The 17,997-nt window shown below is 45.3% G+C and overlaps 2 protein-coding genes across 2 annotated transcripts in view; one reads left to right on the top strand and one right to left on the bottom strand.

Moving 5' to 3' along the window:
• Positions 1–515: 515 nt before the first annotated feature.
• The window catches only part of T265_14067 (hypothetical protein), a gene marked incomplete at both ends in the record, with an annotated part of 69,258 nt that continues 51,776 nt past the window's right edge, over positions 516–17,997 (top strand). The window contains 4 exons of the mRNA XM_009171865.1: positions 516–548; positions 581–685; positions 6,175–6,334; positions 7,510–7,703. Of these exons, the coding sequence (XP_009170129.1) occupies positions 516–548; positions 581–685; positions 6,175–6,334; positions 7,510–7,703 (492 nt within the window). The remainder of the gene's footprint in view (positions 549–580; positions 686–6,174; positions 6,335–7,509; positions 7,704–17,997) is intronic.
• T265_06558 (hypothetical protein) overlaps positions 12,190–17,997 on the bottom strand; it is a gene marked incomplete at both ends in the record, with an annotated part of 30,873 nt that continues 25,065 nt past the window's right edge. The window contains 2 exons of the mRNA XM_009171854.1: positions 12,190–12,309; positions 14,670–14,793. Coding sequence (XP_009170118.1) covers positions 12,190–12,309; positions 14,670–14,793 — 244 coding nt within the window. The remainder of the gene's footprint in view (positions 12,310–14,669; positions 14,794–17,997) is intronic.

The following is a 17,997-nucleotide window of genomic DNA, read 5'->3' as shown; positions in this document are numbered from 1 at the left end:
CTGAATGGCACTCGCTGGACGACAAGATCAAAGCCGACCTGGGACACTTGGGCAAAACCTCGATCCTGGGTAGCAATCCGTGAACTAAATTATTTAAAAGCACTCAACTTCTTCTACTTGCAGCTAAAGTGACCTTGGCGCGTGGTTTGAAGGTCCCGGCGTCCAAGATGGATAGTCGGGGCTCATTGCAAGGTACAGTAGTTGATGATATGCAAAATAATCGGATTCAGATTCATGGTCTGCAATTTATATGACGGAAAACCTCATCAAAAAATATGCGGGAGAGAACCCTTACTCCTCCACAAAACTCAGTATTTCTGGTAAAGACAGGCAATATAAAATTAGGGTTTGTTTATGCTGTCATAATAAGAAAATTGCAGCTGATTGAAAATCTCAAACTGGTCCCGAATCTCCGCAAGTTAAACTTATCACACAACTGCATCTCCAAAATATCGAACTTGGAATGTCTTTCACATTTAAGCCATCTGGATCTGGCTTATAATCTGATCTCGTCTATGGATGGTTTGCAGACTTTGACTGGATTGCTGGTACGTTATTTTAACTGCTTCTACAATTTCAGACATTGAACTTGCGGGGAAATCAAATATCGAGCATCCCGCCTTGGATCAAACATTGTTTAGTTTCTCTGAAAACTCTTAACCTTGCGGAAAATCGAATAAATTCGGTACGTGTAAATAGTATACTCCCTTGCTTTTTCTGCTTGGTATTTTTGGAGGTCTCTGTTTGTTCCCAGGATAACCGGAGACCCTTGGACTTCATCTTTCGGAGGCGACGACCGTAGCATTCAACATAAATTTACTGTCATTTTGTCGTGTCTATGACTGTGTTTGACAACGCGAAATGCAAAGTGCACCTGGTAACCAAGACTGAGTCTTGACACCAAAGGCCATGTCAATGAACTCCTGTTCGTCGTTCACTAGGAACACACGGAAGGCATGATTCTCCCTCGGTGCCTGGGCTTTCTATCAAAGGATCTAAAGCCGAACATTCTGAATACGACAGTCCAGGATAATTCTGGCCGTTCGACTGCAAAAATTTTCAAATTGTAAAGGCCTCATCTTCAATTTTGATTGCCTGTACAAATTAGCCGGTGTATTAAAGCCTCTTCAGTATTAAACTGACCAGCTTAACTGTGCAGTTCTTAAGCACAGGCTTAGATAAGTATTTTAGGCCATAGTAAACTCGTCTGTCGCCGTGTTCTCTTAGCCACGTGCCTTAGTCGGTACTTTTTTCTTCCAACGTTTAAAAACGTCATTTTCTTTACTACCTATGTCTTCATTCTCCTTTGAATTTTTTGAGTCGCTACGGTGGACCGAAGTTCCAAAAGTTGAAATATTGGCTGGCTGTTGAAGAATAAAGGCCAGAAATATGATATATTGATTGGGCTATGGATGGAAGATCAAGGGGGAGAACACTCTAGTTTTTGAACGCCACAAGCGAGACAACCCGTGAAAGTGTGCAAATTCAGTTAAAGAACAAAGATATCCTGTAAATTATTGCAGTAGCTTGCCTGTAAGGCTCACAAAACAGTGTTGACAGACCATCTGCTGTAGTGACTGTGTAAAACTAAGTGTTATACATAAGTTTGAGGAGGACATATATTACCAGTCAAAAGAAAAGAAGCGGGTGTGACGATTTACTGGCCCGCGGCTTCAGCTTCAGCGCAAGCCCCATTCGTACGTGTTGGCGACGCACTCAATATTTTACAGTCAGGGAAAGTGATTTTCACTATCATCCTGTAGTGGTTAACGGCCCTATGGAGTCTCTAGTGAAGTGAACAAATTACTGATGTAAGCCAGATACAAAGTCACAAAGAGAAAAATACGAGTAAATCCTAACTCACAGTTCAAAATAGGAGATTCCGTAGTTGCGTATTCCGTTGAACCACCACACCAAGAATATTTCTATCTTCCTGGTATCCCAGATCTCCGGTGATGGAAATATTATTACACAAGCGTGAATATATTAGTCCAGTGTTTGTAGCTGAAATGTTTGTTCACGTTTAGTGTTAGCAGCGGTCAAATATAGCCAACCGGCGGTCACAACAACAGTCACTCAGTAAAAGTCTCAAAGTCACGTTGGAGCCAACGAGCGGGCGGTAGCTGTTGTATTTCAGTAAAACAAACTTTTTGTACAGCGCTGTGACTGATAATGATGGGAAAAAGGAAGATGATACTGAGCAAGAAAAAGAGCAGTTTACAAGTGCTACAATCCGAGACAGCTATACTAATGTACAGGTTTGTTCTTTGGCAAGAAGATTGAGTAATAAGAATCAACGGACTTTAGCGGTTGATATTAGTGACGCTCTGCGCACTTGTAGACAGGCGTATCTGTGCGGGATGAGGTATAGATGCCAAATTAGAAGATTTATAGCATTTGGCGCAAATAGGCCTGCGAGCGAGCCTATCTGCAGTGTGGTTCGCCAACCACTCCAATATCAAAATTGTGGCTCGCAATTTTAGTTTCCACTTTGAAAAGAAAAGACAAGCCATCTCCGAGAGAAATTTGGTGTCGGTGTTCCCATAACCAACAGGGGGAACGTTTTTTTGCGGCTGCGGGCTGATCATCAACTGCTTATTGCAAGCACCTTCGGTACAATCGTGGGCTTCACGTTATCTGGTGCTCTTCAAATCGCAACCGATCTGACACTTAGGTTGGCCACGTATCAGTTCGCTATAAGTGGCAGTCTTGTGTGCAAGATCTTCATTTCTCTTGAAACACGTATATGAAACCAACTCGTACTTTGGCTCGTGTCCGTGTTGTAGGTCGCTTTTTAGGATCCAAATGGATCATTTGCCACTGTAAAATTTACTATTTGTGAGACCTGGTCATCAACGAAGCCTGTCTTTAGTAGCTTTTAAACGCAGAGGAAGCCAGTTAACAAATTAAACTAGTCTGAATTTCGGAATGCTATGATTTTGGTGTCTGACTGGGTGTGTCCTAAAACGAGGCCGCCGCTCAATTCATGGTGTATCTCACAATGATCGATGTTTCTGACGGAGGTGAGAAAGTGGTCCCACAGGCCGACAACCAGAAGAATAATTCTGAAACGACGCCTGACTCGCAATCTCGAAATTGCGTGGGACAAGCCGTGTCTTAGGCAAGCTTATGAAATCGAAAGGGCGGTGGTGATTGAAAATAGTTTTACTTTTGCTCCGCAACCGTGGCTTAAACGTCATCACAGAACTAGATGGTCAGAAGACCCCATTTACATCCCGCCACCCACTTCAATCAGCGAAGCAATCTAATAGACAAGTTAGCTGGTTTGAAGTGCTCAGTGTAACGTATAACACATCACTGGATTCAGAGTGTGACGTGAACTGCTAGATCAAACGAAATCGAACTTTTGGAGCACACAGTCTCGAATTTCTTCGCCCTGGATTATTTAAGGATTGTGGAAAACGATTGGTTCAGTCAGAAATACAGTGCATCTGAAGGACGAATTAAGTGCCAGAGGAATATAAAACAACTTACGTCCTGCTTTTCAAAAAAGAACAAGCGATGTTCGATCTGAACGTGAGAATCACCAAGATTTCCGCTTAGTCACTGTCGCTTCCTTGTCCCCCAAAAGCATCATCCTGTACGGCTTTCCTAGCAATCGGTCCATCTTGGTCGTAAACTCAATGACCACTTATTTACTTTAAGACTACTTCTCGATCACCGTCTCGCGTACAAAGAGCTAACAATTCCTGTCTGCTGAGACCTGAAAACAGCATTCGATTCAGTCGAACGCGCTGCTTTATGCCAGTGTCTCCTTTTTAAATACACGCCGGACATTTTTATCACGCTCTCCAGTTCTCATGATCAAAGCTTCAAGGCACCTGGGATCCTACGGCAAGTATGTTTTTGAGTTAGCTACTTAAAGTGGAGTCCGTAGGGGTTACACGTTGGCATTCAAATTATTCTGCCTTTTGAATAAATTTTCTACCTTGTAAAGACCTCAACCACTCGACGTATGTAAACAGTATTAAACTACTTGGTTTGGACCTCATTCAGCCACAAGATACACTAAATAGTCTGAATAATGGGCGTTTGGGCTGCATAAGAGCAATGTTTTTACGAAATTCGCTGAGTACACCACTAAAGCTGGTCAATGCGTCAGGAGATGCAGTGAATGGATTGTCTATCTGGATGGTTGTATCATGTCAGATGACGGCATTTCTGATGAACTGAATGCTGGAATCACTAAGGTCCTTTCCTTCAGTTTAGGTACGTATGGGATCGACGTGACATTGGTCTGTTGGCGGAGGGTGGGGGGTTACAACGAAGTATTGCGCTCAGTTTTGCTTTGCAGCTGTGAATCATAGCCGTTTAGGCAATACAAACGAGAGAAGGTTATTTGGTGGTGATTGTCGGTACCCTTGATGCATTTTGCGCGTGACGTGAGCGCATGGGATTAGCAGTGTCCCAGCTGACCCATGACCTCTTCTTGCCTTGTTTACTGGGATAGGCTGTGACTGGAAGGTATCCCTCGGTGAACAGCTCCAGCTGGGGTCAGATTATGAGAAACGTAACAAGGAGCATTGGCTGTTCTTGAACCTGTCGTCTAGGCGGTTATATGACAAGGAGGCACCACCGCCAATGTCATCGTCACCATCGACAGAGGGAGAGCACTGGTGATTTACTGCAATCGAAAGAAGAATAAATGGAACAAGGCGGGAGATCTAGGGCCGAACTATCACTAGAAACGGACACCATGAAACACATATCGCTCAGTATCTCCATCCAAGCACAGGATGGGTGATGTGGACCCTATCCTGGAAGCCGAACAGCACCCATCGTCCCTTCTACCATGCCATATTCTGACAAATACTCGTCAGATCAACTGTTAAAGTAGCGTCACGCAACCAGGAGCGATTTTCTATCTCCATACTCCACTGTTTTTTACTTGCAATTGCCTTCGCAAGCAATTGCCTTCGCAAACACTCATTCAGGACGCCCGATCTGAGGAATCAAGCCGTCACAAGGATCGGAGGTTACCAATAGCACCTGCCGGAGTTCAAATGTGTCCTTGGTGCACCCTACACTAAGTTGTAATTCCACCCATTGTTCACGGTTCAACGTCTCGCTTGCCTCTTAAAATGACGAAAATTAGTGACGCTAGAAACGGGACTATGGTTGTCTTTTGTAGAATAGTCGGCTCACTCTAGTGATTGGATGCCGTCCATCAGGCAGACACAAACAAGTCAGACAAATCTCACTGCTGTCCTTGAACGGAGCACGTTGGATATCACTCAGACCAGAAGCTGGTTGAAGTTGGAGACTTTCCTTTTACGGACAAAGGAGGCCCCGTATTCACGGGTAGTTTCTTGTTGCACATAGGCCATTCCTGTATAAAACAGCATGTAAATGACTGAACTGTTGCTCAAAGTGCTCAGCTCAATGGCCTGATTTCGCGTTCCTGGTAGTGGAAAGGGCACTGTAGCGTTGATATCCTTGACCTGCCTGATAANGTAACGAAGAAGTTGTGAGATGAGCCTTGCTGCTTACTGTGGGTGTACAAAACGAGTTTTCAGCTTTGACAATTTTTCGGTGCCTCGCTGCCACGCCACCCCAAGGAGGCACGAGAGCTAAGATACTGCCAGGTTGCCCAAACCCAGACGGGTGCAGTCGAGATCGGGTTCGAAATACGGACCTTCTGATCAACGAATTAATCTCGAGCCGTAATGAATCTAGGAGAATCTCTTCTGACGTGAACCCTGTGATTCACCATTAAGTCCACGTGATATGATTTCACATCAGGTTGTCGACGAGCAGCGTCGATCACGTGACTGATTGGCCGAATATAACTGTATCCAACGTGATTTTACTTGTTCCGCTGAAATGAGTCCATTGTCTTCCTCGAGGACGTACGTTGTTACTAGGCGTCGTTACTATACACCAAGTACCCGATTTTACTACGGAATCGGAACCACTCACTGAATAACGCTCGACCTGGAGGTCTGAAGGTCCGTTGTTCGAGTTTATCGCAGAATTCCCGGTTGATCTTGTCTAGTTAACCTAATATTGTGCTTCCTTCGGGTTGCTTGACGGCCACCTGACCTGCTCCAGCTGCGTGAAAGGCTACCTAACGGATAGTTTAAATGAAGTCGATGATTGTGACCGTGTTCAATACCTGACTCGCTGTCCCATCTTTCTCATACCCCTCTTTAGCTTCATCAGCTGTTACGTCTTCGTGGACTGGACAGCTTGACATCATTCTCGTTTCATGGCAATCCAGCCGTTGAAGACTTGGTAATGACTGCGAGCAGTGACAACAACGACAGTGAATCCGAATTGTCCCGCCCGCTGGACGCACAATTCCAGCAGGACAGTCGTTCATCGATTTACCGCTGTTTAAACGATTTACCGTCTGTTTACGCTCTTTCATCTGCGTACCCTGGCTAGGCTGGATGGCGAACCAGTAAAAACGGAAGAAATAAGAAAGGCGATAGAGCGTTTTTCTCAAGGTTTGTGGCTTTTTTTCCCGCACTTTTGTGAAAAACACTACTAAAAGGTTCAAATTTATATTTTTTCAAAGTGTTCCCAGTTCCTTAAAGAATTTGAGAACCTATATGAGCCAGTGGGTACTTGGAGCGTTGGTCAAGAACTACACTGCAGTGCCTTTAGATCTCTAAGACCGAGTCGAGTGACTACCTCGTGATTAAAGAATATTTTCTTGTTCAGAAAGCAGTCGTGGACGGGAAAAGTTGATCAACTATCATCTTAACCCTTGAAAGCTCGATTTTCTCCGGGCCTCACCACTCTTTATGGAAAACGAGTGGCCCAAATTTGAGTACAACTACTCACAGTCATTATACTACTCAATTTCATTTTCTTTCAGACGGCGAATTTCTCTTTTTCCTTCCCACAGTCAACTTGTTCTTACATCTTCCTGGTTTGATCTGTTTGTGGACCGAAGCTGCTATCATAATAATGCCTAGTCTTTCATTGATAAAATCAATAAGAAATTTTATACTCTGTCATTTTAACCGTACCCGACGATCATTTTTTGCCATACATGAACTGACAAACAACTCTTTTCAGTCACAAATTAAATTTTGGGCTTCCCACTGCACTGGAAATTTGACATCGTATGACTGAACAGTCATCGGAAGAGTAATTTTTGAAAATCTTCGAGGGGACCCGAAGTCGCGACCTTGCGGCTAGCAGTTGAACCGGCTATACCGTTCGGTTGATCGCTAGTATGAATAACGTACACTGGGACAGGATAAAATGCCACTCATCCATTGGTCACTCACCTCAATACCACGAATGACAACTTCTCAGATAGGAGGCCCTCGTGGGCTGGTTTCCTTTGTTTGCAAGTTACCTACAAACGAGATGACTGTTGCATTGATCGGGTCTACGACTTTTACGGGCAGTTTTTGTTCTGATATGGGATAGATAGAAGTTATACTTTTAAAGGACACTGTATTTCTCCAAGTTTGATACTTTCTGAGCGGAATGGAAGTTTGAACGCTGATCTCTTAATTTCTTCCCGCCCAGTTGAAATGGATCATATGCTCCGCAAGCTACATCAACGCGAAACTGAGTTGGGCAAATTGGAGCGTGCCAATCTCGAACTGGTCCGTGGTTTGGACACACAGTATCGTATGGTCAGAGCGGCTCAAGAAGACCAAGAAACGCACCTTTCAAAAATTAATCGATTGGAGCAAGAACTGCGGGCGAAGAATGCGATGGTAAGTTTATGGAGACCTGATTTCGAATACCATGCCACTGGTCGTCTGTAATTGTACATTTTACGGAAGGGAATTCCCGGGAGCATGTTACCCCACGACGGACATGATCAACCGACGCATTGAACTACGCACCAACACGTGCAGAAGGCCAGTTTCTCAAAATAGACCAAGTGGTTGGAGTGCCTATTTACTGCCCGGAAAGTCCGTGGTTCGAAGCCGATCTCTGCCTCTCGACTTCCCCTGTCTAGGCTCAGGCAACCGGACACTATCCCAGCCCTCGTGCTTCCTTCGGGTGTCATGGCAGCTAGGCACCGAAAGGGTGTTACAGCTGAACAATCTCGATTGCCGATTTCAGTTTCTCAACCGCGATACTCAAAGAGAGCTAGAAATTGGGTTAACAAACCAAGATACAAGGAACTCCTTGGAGTTAGACCACCAAATATTACAAACTGGAATACAGAGAGGTCAAGGACATAGGTCGCTCCAGCACCAACCACAATACGAGAGAGACTAGGCTCAAATGTCACCGACCCATCAGGACACAGGATAACTAATGGAGCTGCCTGACCGAACAGCCAATCATGATCGAAAGTCCGCCTCGGCTAACGACAAGCATATTAACACACACGCAACCACCGAACCATCGCTACGCTCCCTAACGACGCAGGGATGACGTCATCTCGATTGTTGATGAAACGTTTACAGTCAAATTGCCCAGCTCAACGCATAAACCACTCACAACTGTACGCGGCCTCGGGTACTTTCAGGGCACCCAGACTTAAACAAGAGGATGATCGTGGCCCTCAACAAAAGCCTTTTGCCAAAAAGCGGTGGTTGAGGTAAGATCGCCGTGGAATTTTACGTTTTTAGGGAACAGGCTGCAGTGAAGTGTTGTCACAGTGGTGTTACTGCCAGTGATGATGATTACCCTGTCGCTTTCGTGCTTCAAAGGTCGTTCTTCTTTGAAGCGATTGTTGAGCACCGAGCTGTCTTCCTGAAGTAGCTTCTCAATAGTTGGCTAATATTCAACAGGACATGAATGGTGTTCACAGCTGCCCATTTATTGACACCCGTTGGAGGAGGATGAATTCATAATCCGCGCAAGGCTTTTTGGCGCTTTTCCCTGTAGTTGTAAAAGGCAAGCAGAAGTTATCGAACGTTGGCCTTGAATTTGTCCAATGTTTCTGGTAATGCTCCAATCGATTAACTGTCTTCGCTCCCCAGCAGATCGGTCGACTCCGTTGAAACCCTCATGCTGCCTCAGTTGACCTTCAACCATAGCATTCAGGACAAAAACATACGCCGCGTGATAATTCCTTTCCAGTTAAGATAACAACTTTTGTGCGATTCATTGCATTCTCGTTCGTTTCGTTCAACGGATAGACGAAACCTAAACCGAAAGCCTAGGGAATTTAGGGGGCGAAATTATCACACGGTTATCTGTTTTTCATTATGATTTGGCGCGAGAAGCCAATTTTCAAGCATTTTCGTAGGAACCATGAACGGTATTTTTCGTATTTTTCGTTTTCGAAGATGCTAATTAATTGTAGGATCATCTTCTTCGACCTCTTGTTCAGAGGATCTCATTTTATTCAAAGCCACACCTCTATCGTTTGAACGGTCATCCTCCTGTTCTGGCAGAAGTATTCCTGTGAGTTCACACCAAAGGGAAGCGCTGGACTCGAGTTTCGCTCTTATTAGAGTTCATCAGCAGTGCATATCCAATGGCCGCGCCGGGATTTGAACCCCGGACATCTGACATGCGAGGCGAGCGTGTAACCACTACTCCATCAACGCATGTTGGACGAATATGAATTTTCACGTCTGAACAGGCCAACGCGTTCACACTTGAGCGATGTGATTGGTGTGCCCGACTAATTTCTGATCTCATTCTAGTGACGCGCGGATCGTTGGTGAGGTGTGGAACATGTAGCGTGATTAACGATCGTATACGAGAAGTTAACTGCGGCTCTTTCTGAAACACGAGAACTGATTCTGAGCATTGCTCATGAACGGATGTCTGGTTACACCATAGTGAAGAAGAAAGTTCTCGACTTGTGAATGGAATTTCGCGCTATGGTGTTCCAGATTTTCGCATTTCGAAGGGATATGAAAAGTCAACGTTTATTTAAGAAGTTTTCGGTTAGCCGCTTAAACATTTCTTGTGCTCAGGTATCACAACACTCCCCCGAAAGGATCTAATTCACTGCCGGGTTAGGTAGTCAGAGCCTTATATTTTTTCCGAGCGTTTGCTAGGATCTGGTTCGATGCTGATGTGATGTTCTGTGCGGAAATCAGATGGATGTCTTTGTCTTTCTCGGCTGGTGGTTTTGGGCTGTCACTGTTTGGCAACAGAGCTGAATGAAGCTGGCAATTCAGCCATCAACCGTGGTTCCCTGAAGAAAGGCACCCGCGGAGAGATACGATAATTATCCGAAAAGCCTGCAACAAAGAACTCTGTACGTCCAGGGCGTATGCTCGATACACAAATACTGTCACATCTAAGTGAGAGCTAGTCAAAATTCTGATCAGATGCTCATGACCGAACGATCAAATGTTCAACCACCGGGTTCGAAACTCCAGGTAGTCTCAAGAGATGAGCACTGCTGTTGATTTCCAATAAGGATGAAACAGATGTCCAATGCTTTCCGGCTTCTCAGCATAGATTGATTTTACGTACAGGAGGACAGTTGTCTACTTCGGATGCATTTGACCTGTTAACCACTGATTTCACTGTTCAAACTGTTCACAGCAACTCAAAATTACCGGTCAACATGGCGATAACCTTTCGAGTGTGAAACCATGGCTTTCCAATCCTGTTCAAGGTCTTTCCAGTCATTTTGACCAAAAATACGTAGGGTGATTGCAAACAGCACGTCGAGTCGATACATTCATCCCGATACCATTGTGTAATCTCCCCTCCTATTATGATTTTTTCGCCTAGCGATATGGAACTGGTCGCTCAGCAGCCCTGCAACTGTGCTTACTCGCAGGAACAACATGTACAATCGATTAAACATGTGAGCACCGTGGGAGTCGACACCAAAGAAAGTTGAACAAGGTCAAGTTCCTGTCGTCCTGTAAGTGAACTTGATCGGAAGCACTCTACAGATGTTTGATCCTCTTTGAAACTCACCAACTCGCATCCTCCTGGTTAGTAGTGCAAGTGCTAATCGCCTGCCAATCGTTCGACTTGCCGGTAGACCTTCGCGAGTCATAGACAAATGCGATGTGTGATTATAAGCAATCGTATCCTCGGAGACTTCCAGAGAACAGCCGAATGTGTTCTACACACAATTCCTGGTGCCGATGTAAACGTAATACCACAGTTCCTCCGGTATAGCACCATCACGAGGAGAGAGTAGAAGTTGTTGATATCAAAATTAACCGCGCGACTAGTGGGTTCGTCGTTCTTAGAGTGTCAAAGTCTGGCGGCAGTCATTAGAAAGTAAGTGGATCGGTGTGCACGCTGGTGATCCACAAAGTTGGGATTAGTATGGTAGATGCTGTCGAGGCTGCGTTGAAGAAATTTAACCCCTTCCGAAAGCCTCAATTCTTCAGCATTGAAAGAGTTTGTGTCTCAAAACTGCTTACACAACGCTTGGTGGACATTCTCCATGCCGCTCTGTTGAATGTACTACATTTGTAATCTTCCCGTAGTTGCACACTTTTAAACGCGCGTTTTCACTCTCCAGACGTTCCTCTAATCTCCTGTTAAAAGAACCAGCACTATGTATGATTTATCAGTGATGGACCCAGTAGCCTTATGAATATTTCGCACGGTAAACAACCCAGTTGCAAGTTGCTAAAACTACCAAGTGTCCCGCAACTGTAGATTCTCGTTTAGGTCCTTCGACTCATCGTTCGCTACGTGGCCTCGTTGGTTTCTGTCGGACATTCTTTTAGTTGTTCAGAGTGAGCAGCATATGGTCCTGAAAATTGCATCGCTCTGACGCTCTGGCACGTAGGTGACGCGTTGAACAATCTTCACCAAACGTGAAGTATGGCCAGGGCTTGGTTTTTCTGGTAGTGTAATTTAACAAGTTATCGCGCGTCAGAAGTTTCCTACCACTTTGGTTTTCGCAGATTGATCTTTCGTTTATGGAGTTCTTCTATCTGGTGAGCCACAAGAAGGCTGAAAGTGGTCGTGGGCTGTCGAACAGGTTTCATCAACCTTACGGGTGAAACGAAGAAGGCCTTCGCTGTGTATTTTTTTATTCGGAAATGCAAACTGACCGGTTACAGACCATTGAACAGGGAAGCAAAACTCTAATCTGCATCCTAGTTACAAAAACTGGACACTGATCTTCTCCCGAACGAGTCATCTTAAACTTTCCTGGAGATTCATTCGTCGGTAAAATCCAAGCAAATGTTACAAAGTGGCCCCACGAATTCCACAACAGATCTCACTTTTTCAATAGACGCAAAGCGAAATTCTACGAACAACACATACTACTCGCGTGCCTCGCCATCAGTAGTATCACCGCTACACGGGTAGCGTGCCTCGTTCCCACTCGTAATTCTCTCCAATCCATTCTTCCGTTACGCGTCTCGGGAGTTTTACTTTGTTGTCTGTAGACGCCGTTTGATTTTGTCGCGCTTTGGCCTGTGAATTGGAACAGATGTGCGCAGTCGTTTCGAAGGAAGGTGGGCTGTTGTGTTTCGACCCGATGTCGCACTGTCCGAGTTTTGGACAGAGATCGATTTTAAGTGGAACTCGAAATGGTGGGCGAAAGTGTGTTCGCGTCGCAAGTAGTGGAGGACGAACATTGAACTGCGTACAAATTCGACAACCTCAAAGAGACTGACCTGCTATTTATAAACTGCCTCACAAGCCGGTTAAAATGCTCCAACCTGTCAGATCCAAGGTGCTTCTTTCCAGCCTCCACGAAATTTGAATTTGAATTTGTGAAATGTTCACGGAATCCAACTTTTGTCCAGCGCTGTTTGTCACGTGGACACGCTGTCGCAATCAACCACGAATTTTGTGCAATCGATATCCACCCACGTTCAGAGGGTATGAAATGAGATCGAAACCCGACAAATCGCCCTTGTGGTTTAAGAGCAGTTTGCTAAATAAGTGGTACTTTTTTCTCGACAAGTCCATCACCGGTTTAGTCCTTCTTGGAGCCATTCACTTCAGTGTAGTTTTCGAGTTTCTGTCAGCTCCCTCCAGACCGAGGTAAGATTTCTGCTGGCGAACTGTCCTCAAATTAAGACGTCTGTGATAGCTCGCTTTAGTCAACCGGGAACGTTGAATAAATTTTGCTTACGTGTCAAAAATCCCACTAAATCGTCACTTTCCTTAACGCTGAGCTATACAGTTCGGTTGCAAACGTTTCCTCACCAACTCAGATGATGTCATCAGTGCGTAGGGAGTTGGCGGTGCGTCGTTCTGTGTAGGATTCGAACCCGGGAGTGGCTTCTGATTATGTTTGGTCGTTTGGATAGAAAAAACGTCCAGCTGTAACACCCTTTCATTGCCTAGCTGCCATGCCACTCGAAGGAAGCATGAGGGCTGGGATACTGCCTAAGCCTGGACAGAGGAAGTCGAGAGGCAAAGGTCCGGTTTGAACCGCGGACCTTCCGGTCGGTAAACCCGCTCTCTAACCACTGAGCCATCTCTCCCCTGGTCGTCTGAATCCCCAGTCTCGTTCGCTGGTGGTTTTCACACATAAAAACCATCGTTCTGCAAGATAGTTGACTCAGCTCAGTTCGAATTTTGTCATATCTTATAATTTCGTTTGCCATAGGGGAGATACTTGTCAGAAAGTGAAGTTTTTTTTACCTTTGGGACCAAGTAAGCTTTCCCTTCTTCAAAAATAGCCTTGATATAGGCAAAATGCACTCATTTGCAAATAAATTTGGTTTCGTGGGCGACTGACGTGGAACCCGACTGAAGTTCTTGTTTATGAATGGACTACGCCTACCTGATGAGCCCCAAGAAGGGCGAAAGCGATCGTGGTTTGTCATGGAATTTTCAGCAACCTTTTGAGTAGTGTATTACCCTTGGTATCAGTGCGGTAGCACCCTACTTGCACCGCAGTACACCGAATCGATCAAGCGAGAAAATGCATGTAGTATTTGTATCTGGCTATGGTTCACTGGATGTCGACAAGACCCAAAGGCAAGCACAATAGTTAAATATGTTGGGTTCTGCTCACGTGACCCTACTGATAGGCCGAAACAAACTGTTTTAATCACAAAGACAATAATCGATGGAAGCTCGATTCTCCCCATCACAAAATTATAAGTTGTTTGAAGTTTTCGAGGAATGCACTCATTTGCAAGTCAATTTGGTTTTCACGAGAGACTCAACTAAATCTCCCGTTTATGATATTGTACAACTAAATATGCTGCACACAGGCCGCCTCATGATTCAGTTGGCTCGATATTCGAGATATCGCAGTATATTTTCATAAAGGAAATCTTCAAACTGCTCGGCCTGCAGGCAGGCATTTTTTTAGAGAAGTTTGAGCTCTAAGGACTTCCGTTTCAAGATGACTCACTAACTTATCACAGCACTGCGCGTGCTGTGCTGTCCTACCGTTGAAACGAAGTCAAGCCCACACTCAAAATACATGAGAGCCAAACATCCGGCTGGTCACCGGAACTCATCTCTAGTAGCCCGGCACCAAAAGCCCTATTTCTCTGAAAGGAAGAGTTGGTGCTCTCTGCTAGACTTTTTCCGACCAATGTGACATCCTGGGAATGTGAGAACAGCTTTTTTCATACCCACATCCAAGAACGACTGTCGTTGTTTGCGCCATCTGTCGACTATGCGATGATTCATACACGTAGGAGTAGGAACAAAGCTTTTTGCATGTGGTTTCGTGAAAGTTGTCCTCTGACTGACCGTCGAATCTCAACCTTCCGCTGACGAGTGAAACAGCCGGATTAGCGGCTTGACGTTGTTTCACCTGGTTAGGTGTTTTCTTGAGTGATGTTCTGGTTAAAGTCACTTACTTTTGAGTTGTCAGCATACATTGTCTGAACTAAAATGAGTAATGCATCTTTCTTACAGCCCGTCCAATAAACACTGTATCGGTTTGTCGGAACAACCTGGGTCGCCAGCGTTGCACACCAAGGTCTAGAACATAGAACACTAAATCAGTTCAGCACAGTCGTCTAAAAAAACGCTTTGTACTCTAACGTGTGTTGGATTGGACAGATGTTTTCACTCAGGAGCAGGGTTTAGGTAACACCGCTCGCCACGTTTTATATGTGAACTGTGAGGCTGAATTTGGTACAGGACTGGGGTCTAGTTAGACCACAGCTTGGTTTTTCGATGCTTCATGGAGTGGTCACTGATCAAAAGTCACGACACAACAGGTTTCATTTGCTTGGATTCCTGTTAGCTAGAATTTGAGCCGCAATCTGGTTTCGCCCAAATTATCCGACCGGATATTTGAAGGTGTGGGGACACCCTATTTTTCACCCTTCTTTTGAGAACAGATTACACAACTGCACAACTGTGGAGGTACCACAAGTGACATAGAGGCAGAAACTGAATCGCTGGGCTTTCCATGGCATATCTTTTAGGATCTAAGACACACCGCAAGATTCCCCGAATCAACATCATTAGATGTGCATGTCCAGCGGTTAGAGTTGCCACAGTTTCGTTTGTCGATGAGCTGGAAAGATGGAAGTATCTCCGACCATGGATGAGGAAAGCTGGTTGTCGCCTAGTCTCCAATTCGGTAGGCAACAGTTGCCTGTTGATCCGGGTAAATGACACTATCGTGGGATTGGTGTAATTTCATTGTTGGAGGAAATTGGTTAGACATTCATGGATGGAATCGCTTTTTGTCCACCTCTGTTTACCATGAACTTACAGGAGACTTGTTTCAACTCAGGGACGATTACCTGTCTGTTGGCTTTGTCTTCGAAGAAACTTTGAGTTTAGACACTTGCTCTTGAAAAAAAAGAACCAGCAGTATTGCGTTCGCTCAACTCATTCCCCGTAATGACGTGGCAGTTCCTCCTCGCATATCCGCATTTTGTTTCGTTTGTATACTACCAAAACCACCGCTACATTTTGCTCGTTCCGTAACAGCTGATTCCTAGCGGATTGCGATTGATCACGTGCATTGGATAGCTTAGGCACGTGATTTTCGCTTCGCCCGCAGAGAACGGTCCCCGTACAGATAGCGGTGTGACGTGTGAGGACTGTTCGTTTTGCCGCCGGCTACACTGGTTGCCATTTTCAGTTCGATCGCTTACTTCCGATTGACTGGTAGATTATCGATTTTTCTCGGCCGTCGTGTGACCAGACTTGTAGATGCACGTAAACACGGAGTGTTCGGGTCGCGTTGATCCTGTTTTATTCACAGAGGCAAGCAACTGTTTTGCCATTTCAATCAGTTTCACTGGCTGCGTTGGAGGTGCGAGTTTAATTCCGCTAATCCCACGGCTGACTGACCTTGGCCAAGTTGTCGGAGTGTTTTCTTGTTCATCTGGTATGCACGATCCAATTCAGATGAAAGCCAGATAGTGCTTGTAGGATTTCAACTTCACAAATGGTCGTTGACGGTGACCAGAATAGAAGGACGAGATGCTTACAGATCTTTTCCACCAACCATCGCACACTCTTGTTTATAGGCAACACAAGGTGTCCCCAAGGCGACCAACTTTGGAGAGAGTCCTAAAGGTTAACTGAGGTTTCAAGTGAGTAACCAAAAGGGATGTCTTTTGCGATTGGGTAGGAGGCACCACAGTTTCAGTTTTGCCCGGAACATACGCGTAAAAATCTTGGAAACACAGCAATTTCGACCGAGGATTGACTGTAAAGGATTCCTTGCAAAGCTCGATTTCATGGTATACACACTGGGACCGGCTAAGCAGTGTGTATTAATGCATGGGTCATCTCGTGCAGCGCAGCTGCTGCAAAACTTGGCGCGTCTTCCAGTACTACCTTCTTGGACACACTGAACTGTACTTCATCGCAGATCGTTTTACGCGCTGCTCACCTTCGTCTGCCGTTATTCTTTGTCCTATGTTTGCTTTTCAACACTTGAGAAACCGGGCACCATCAGGGGAGGTGAAATTAACGCCAAACAAACAGACAGCAGGGATGATCGTCGTGAGAATTGGTTAGTGAACGGCCGCCTGGCACTTGCCTGACCAATTTGACGAGTAGCCACACATTTGTCCGACACCAACGGATAGGCGAAAACACAGTGACTTGTGGGGCAACCGGGTAGTCCAATCGTTTTCACGAAGTCAATGCGCTCCACCTTTCTTGGATTCGACACGCTATCAAGACTGTTGGCCAATCTTCGGGACCAAGAATGCTCTTTTCAAGTTCTCAAAGGGTTATTTATCTTGACTTCAAGGCTATTGGCCTGTAGCTGACGCCTTGTTTCAAAGATGAAACTCGTAGCTGACGCGCAGAGGCACCAGGAAAGAGAGACCGGCCGAAAATATTCCGTGTCGTTTTTGGCAAAGGGTTCACAATGACGAGATTGTGGAAAGCGTTGCCCCGTCTTGGGCAGTGTTAGACTTGGGTAGATACTTCGTTTTGTAAGTGGATCAAATCTGTGCTCAAAAGCTTACAATCACTGTACAGCCATTCAATCTTGATTGGGCATCACCAGTAGTGTGCATCTCACGAGACTCCAGGGTAACTGGAGCATTAAAGGCACTGTATTCTATCCAAGTATGAGCTAATCACACCGCCAGTTGGCCGTGCGTGGGCCTTTTTGGGGGATTCAGTTGAGTCTCGTGTGAAAACCAAATTGGCAGTATGTATGTGAGTGTACTTTGCAAACTTCGTACGATTTGGGTTCGCGTAGAACATAAGGTTGACGGAAACTCGGGGACTGTGCCTACCTGATGGGCTCCAAGTGAGGCGAAACCGGTCACGGGCTGTCGAATAATTTTCAGCAACCTTATGAGTAGTTGATTACGAATATGCATGCACCTGTACGGTACTTATAGGCTTTTCAGCTTAGGTTAGCTTCACTGCCCCACTTTTTGTCAGCTCCAATTTAGTGTACGCACACAAGCTTGACCTACTTTTGATGAAAACGATTCCTTATCCACATCTAGCCTAGGTTTGTGTAAAAATTTTATTCGTTCGAACGTGAAACATTAAATGAACTTTCTGAGGCTTTCAACTCTCGTTCATGACAAGGAGATGGCAATGCGTTTTTGCAAAGCCACGGAGTGATCCATCAGCAACGTCTATGCAACAATGGCCACCAAATGACAGGTAGAGGCGTAGTGCCCGACAGTGTCGGCAAGAAATCGGTCTTCGAAAGGGAACGTGGCTGGAGCGGTCTAGGATGGAGTT

Source organism: Opisthorchis viverrini (genome assembly GCF_000715545.1).
Source record: "Opisthorchis viverrini unplaced genomic scaffold opera_v5_136, whole genome shotgun sequence".
NCBI classification, from domain to species: Eukaryota; Metazoa; Platyhelminthes; class Trematoda; order Opisthorchiida; family Opisthorchiidae; genus Opisthorchis; species Opisthorchis viverrini.
This window is presented reverse-complemented; position numbering and strand designations above follow the sequence as displayed.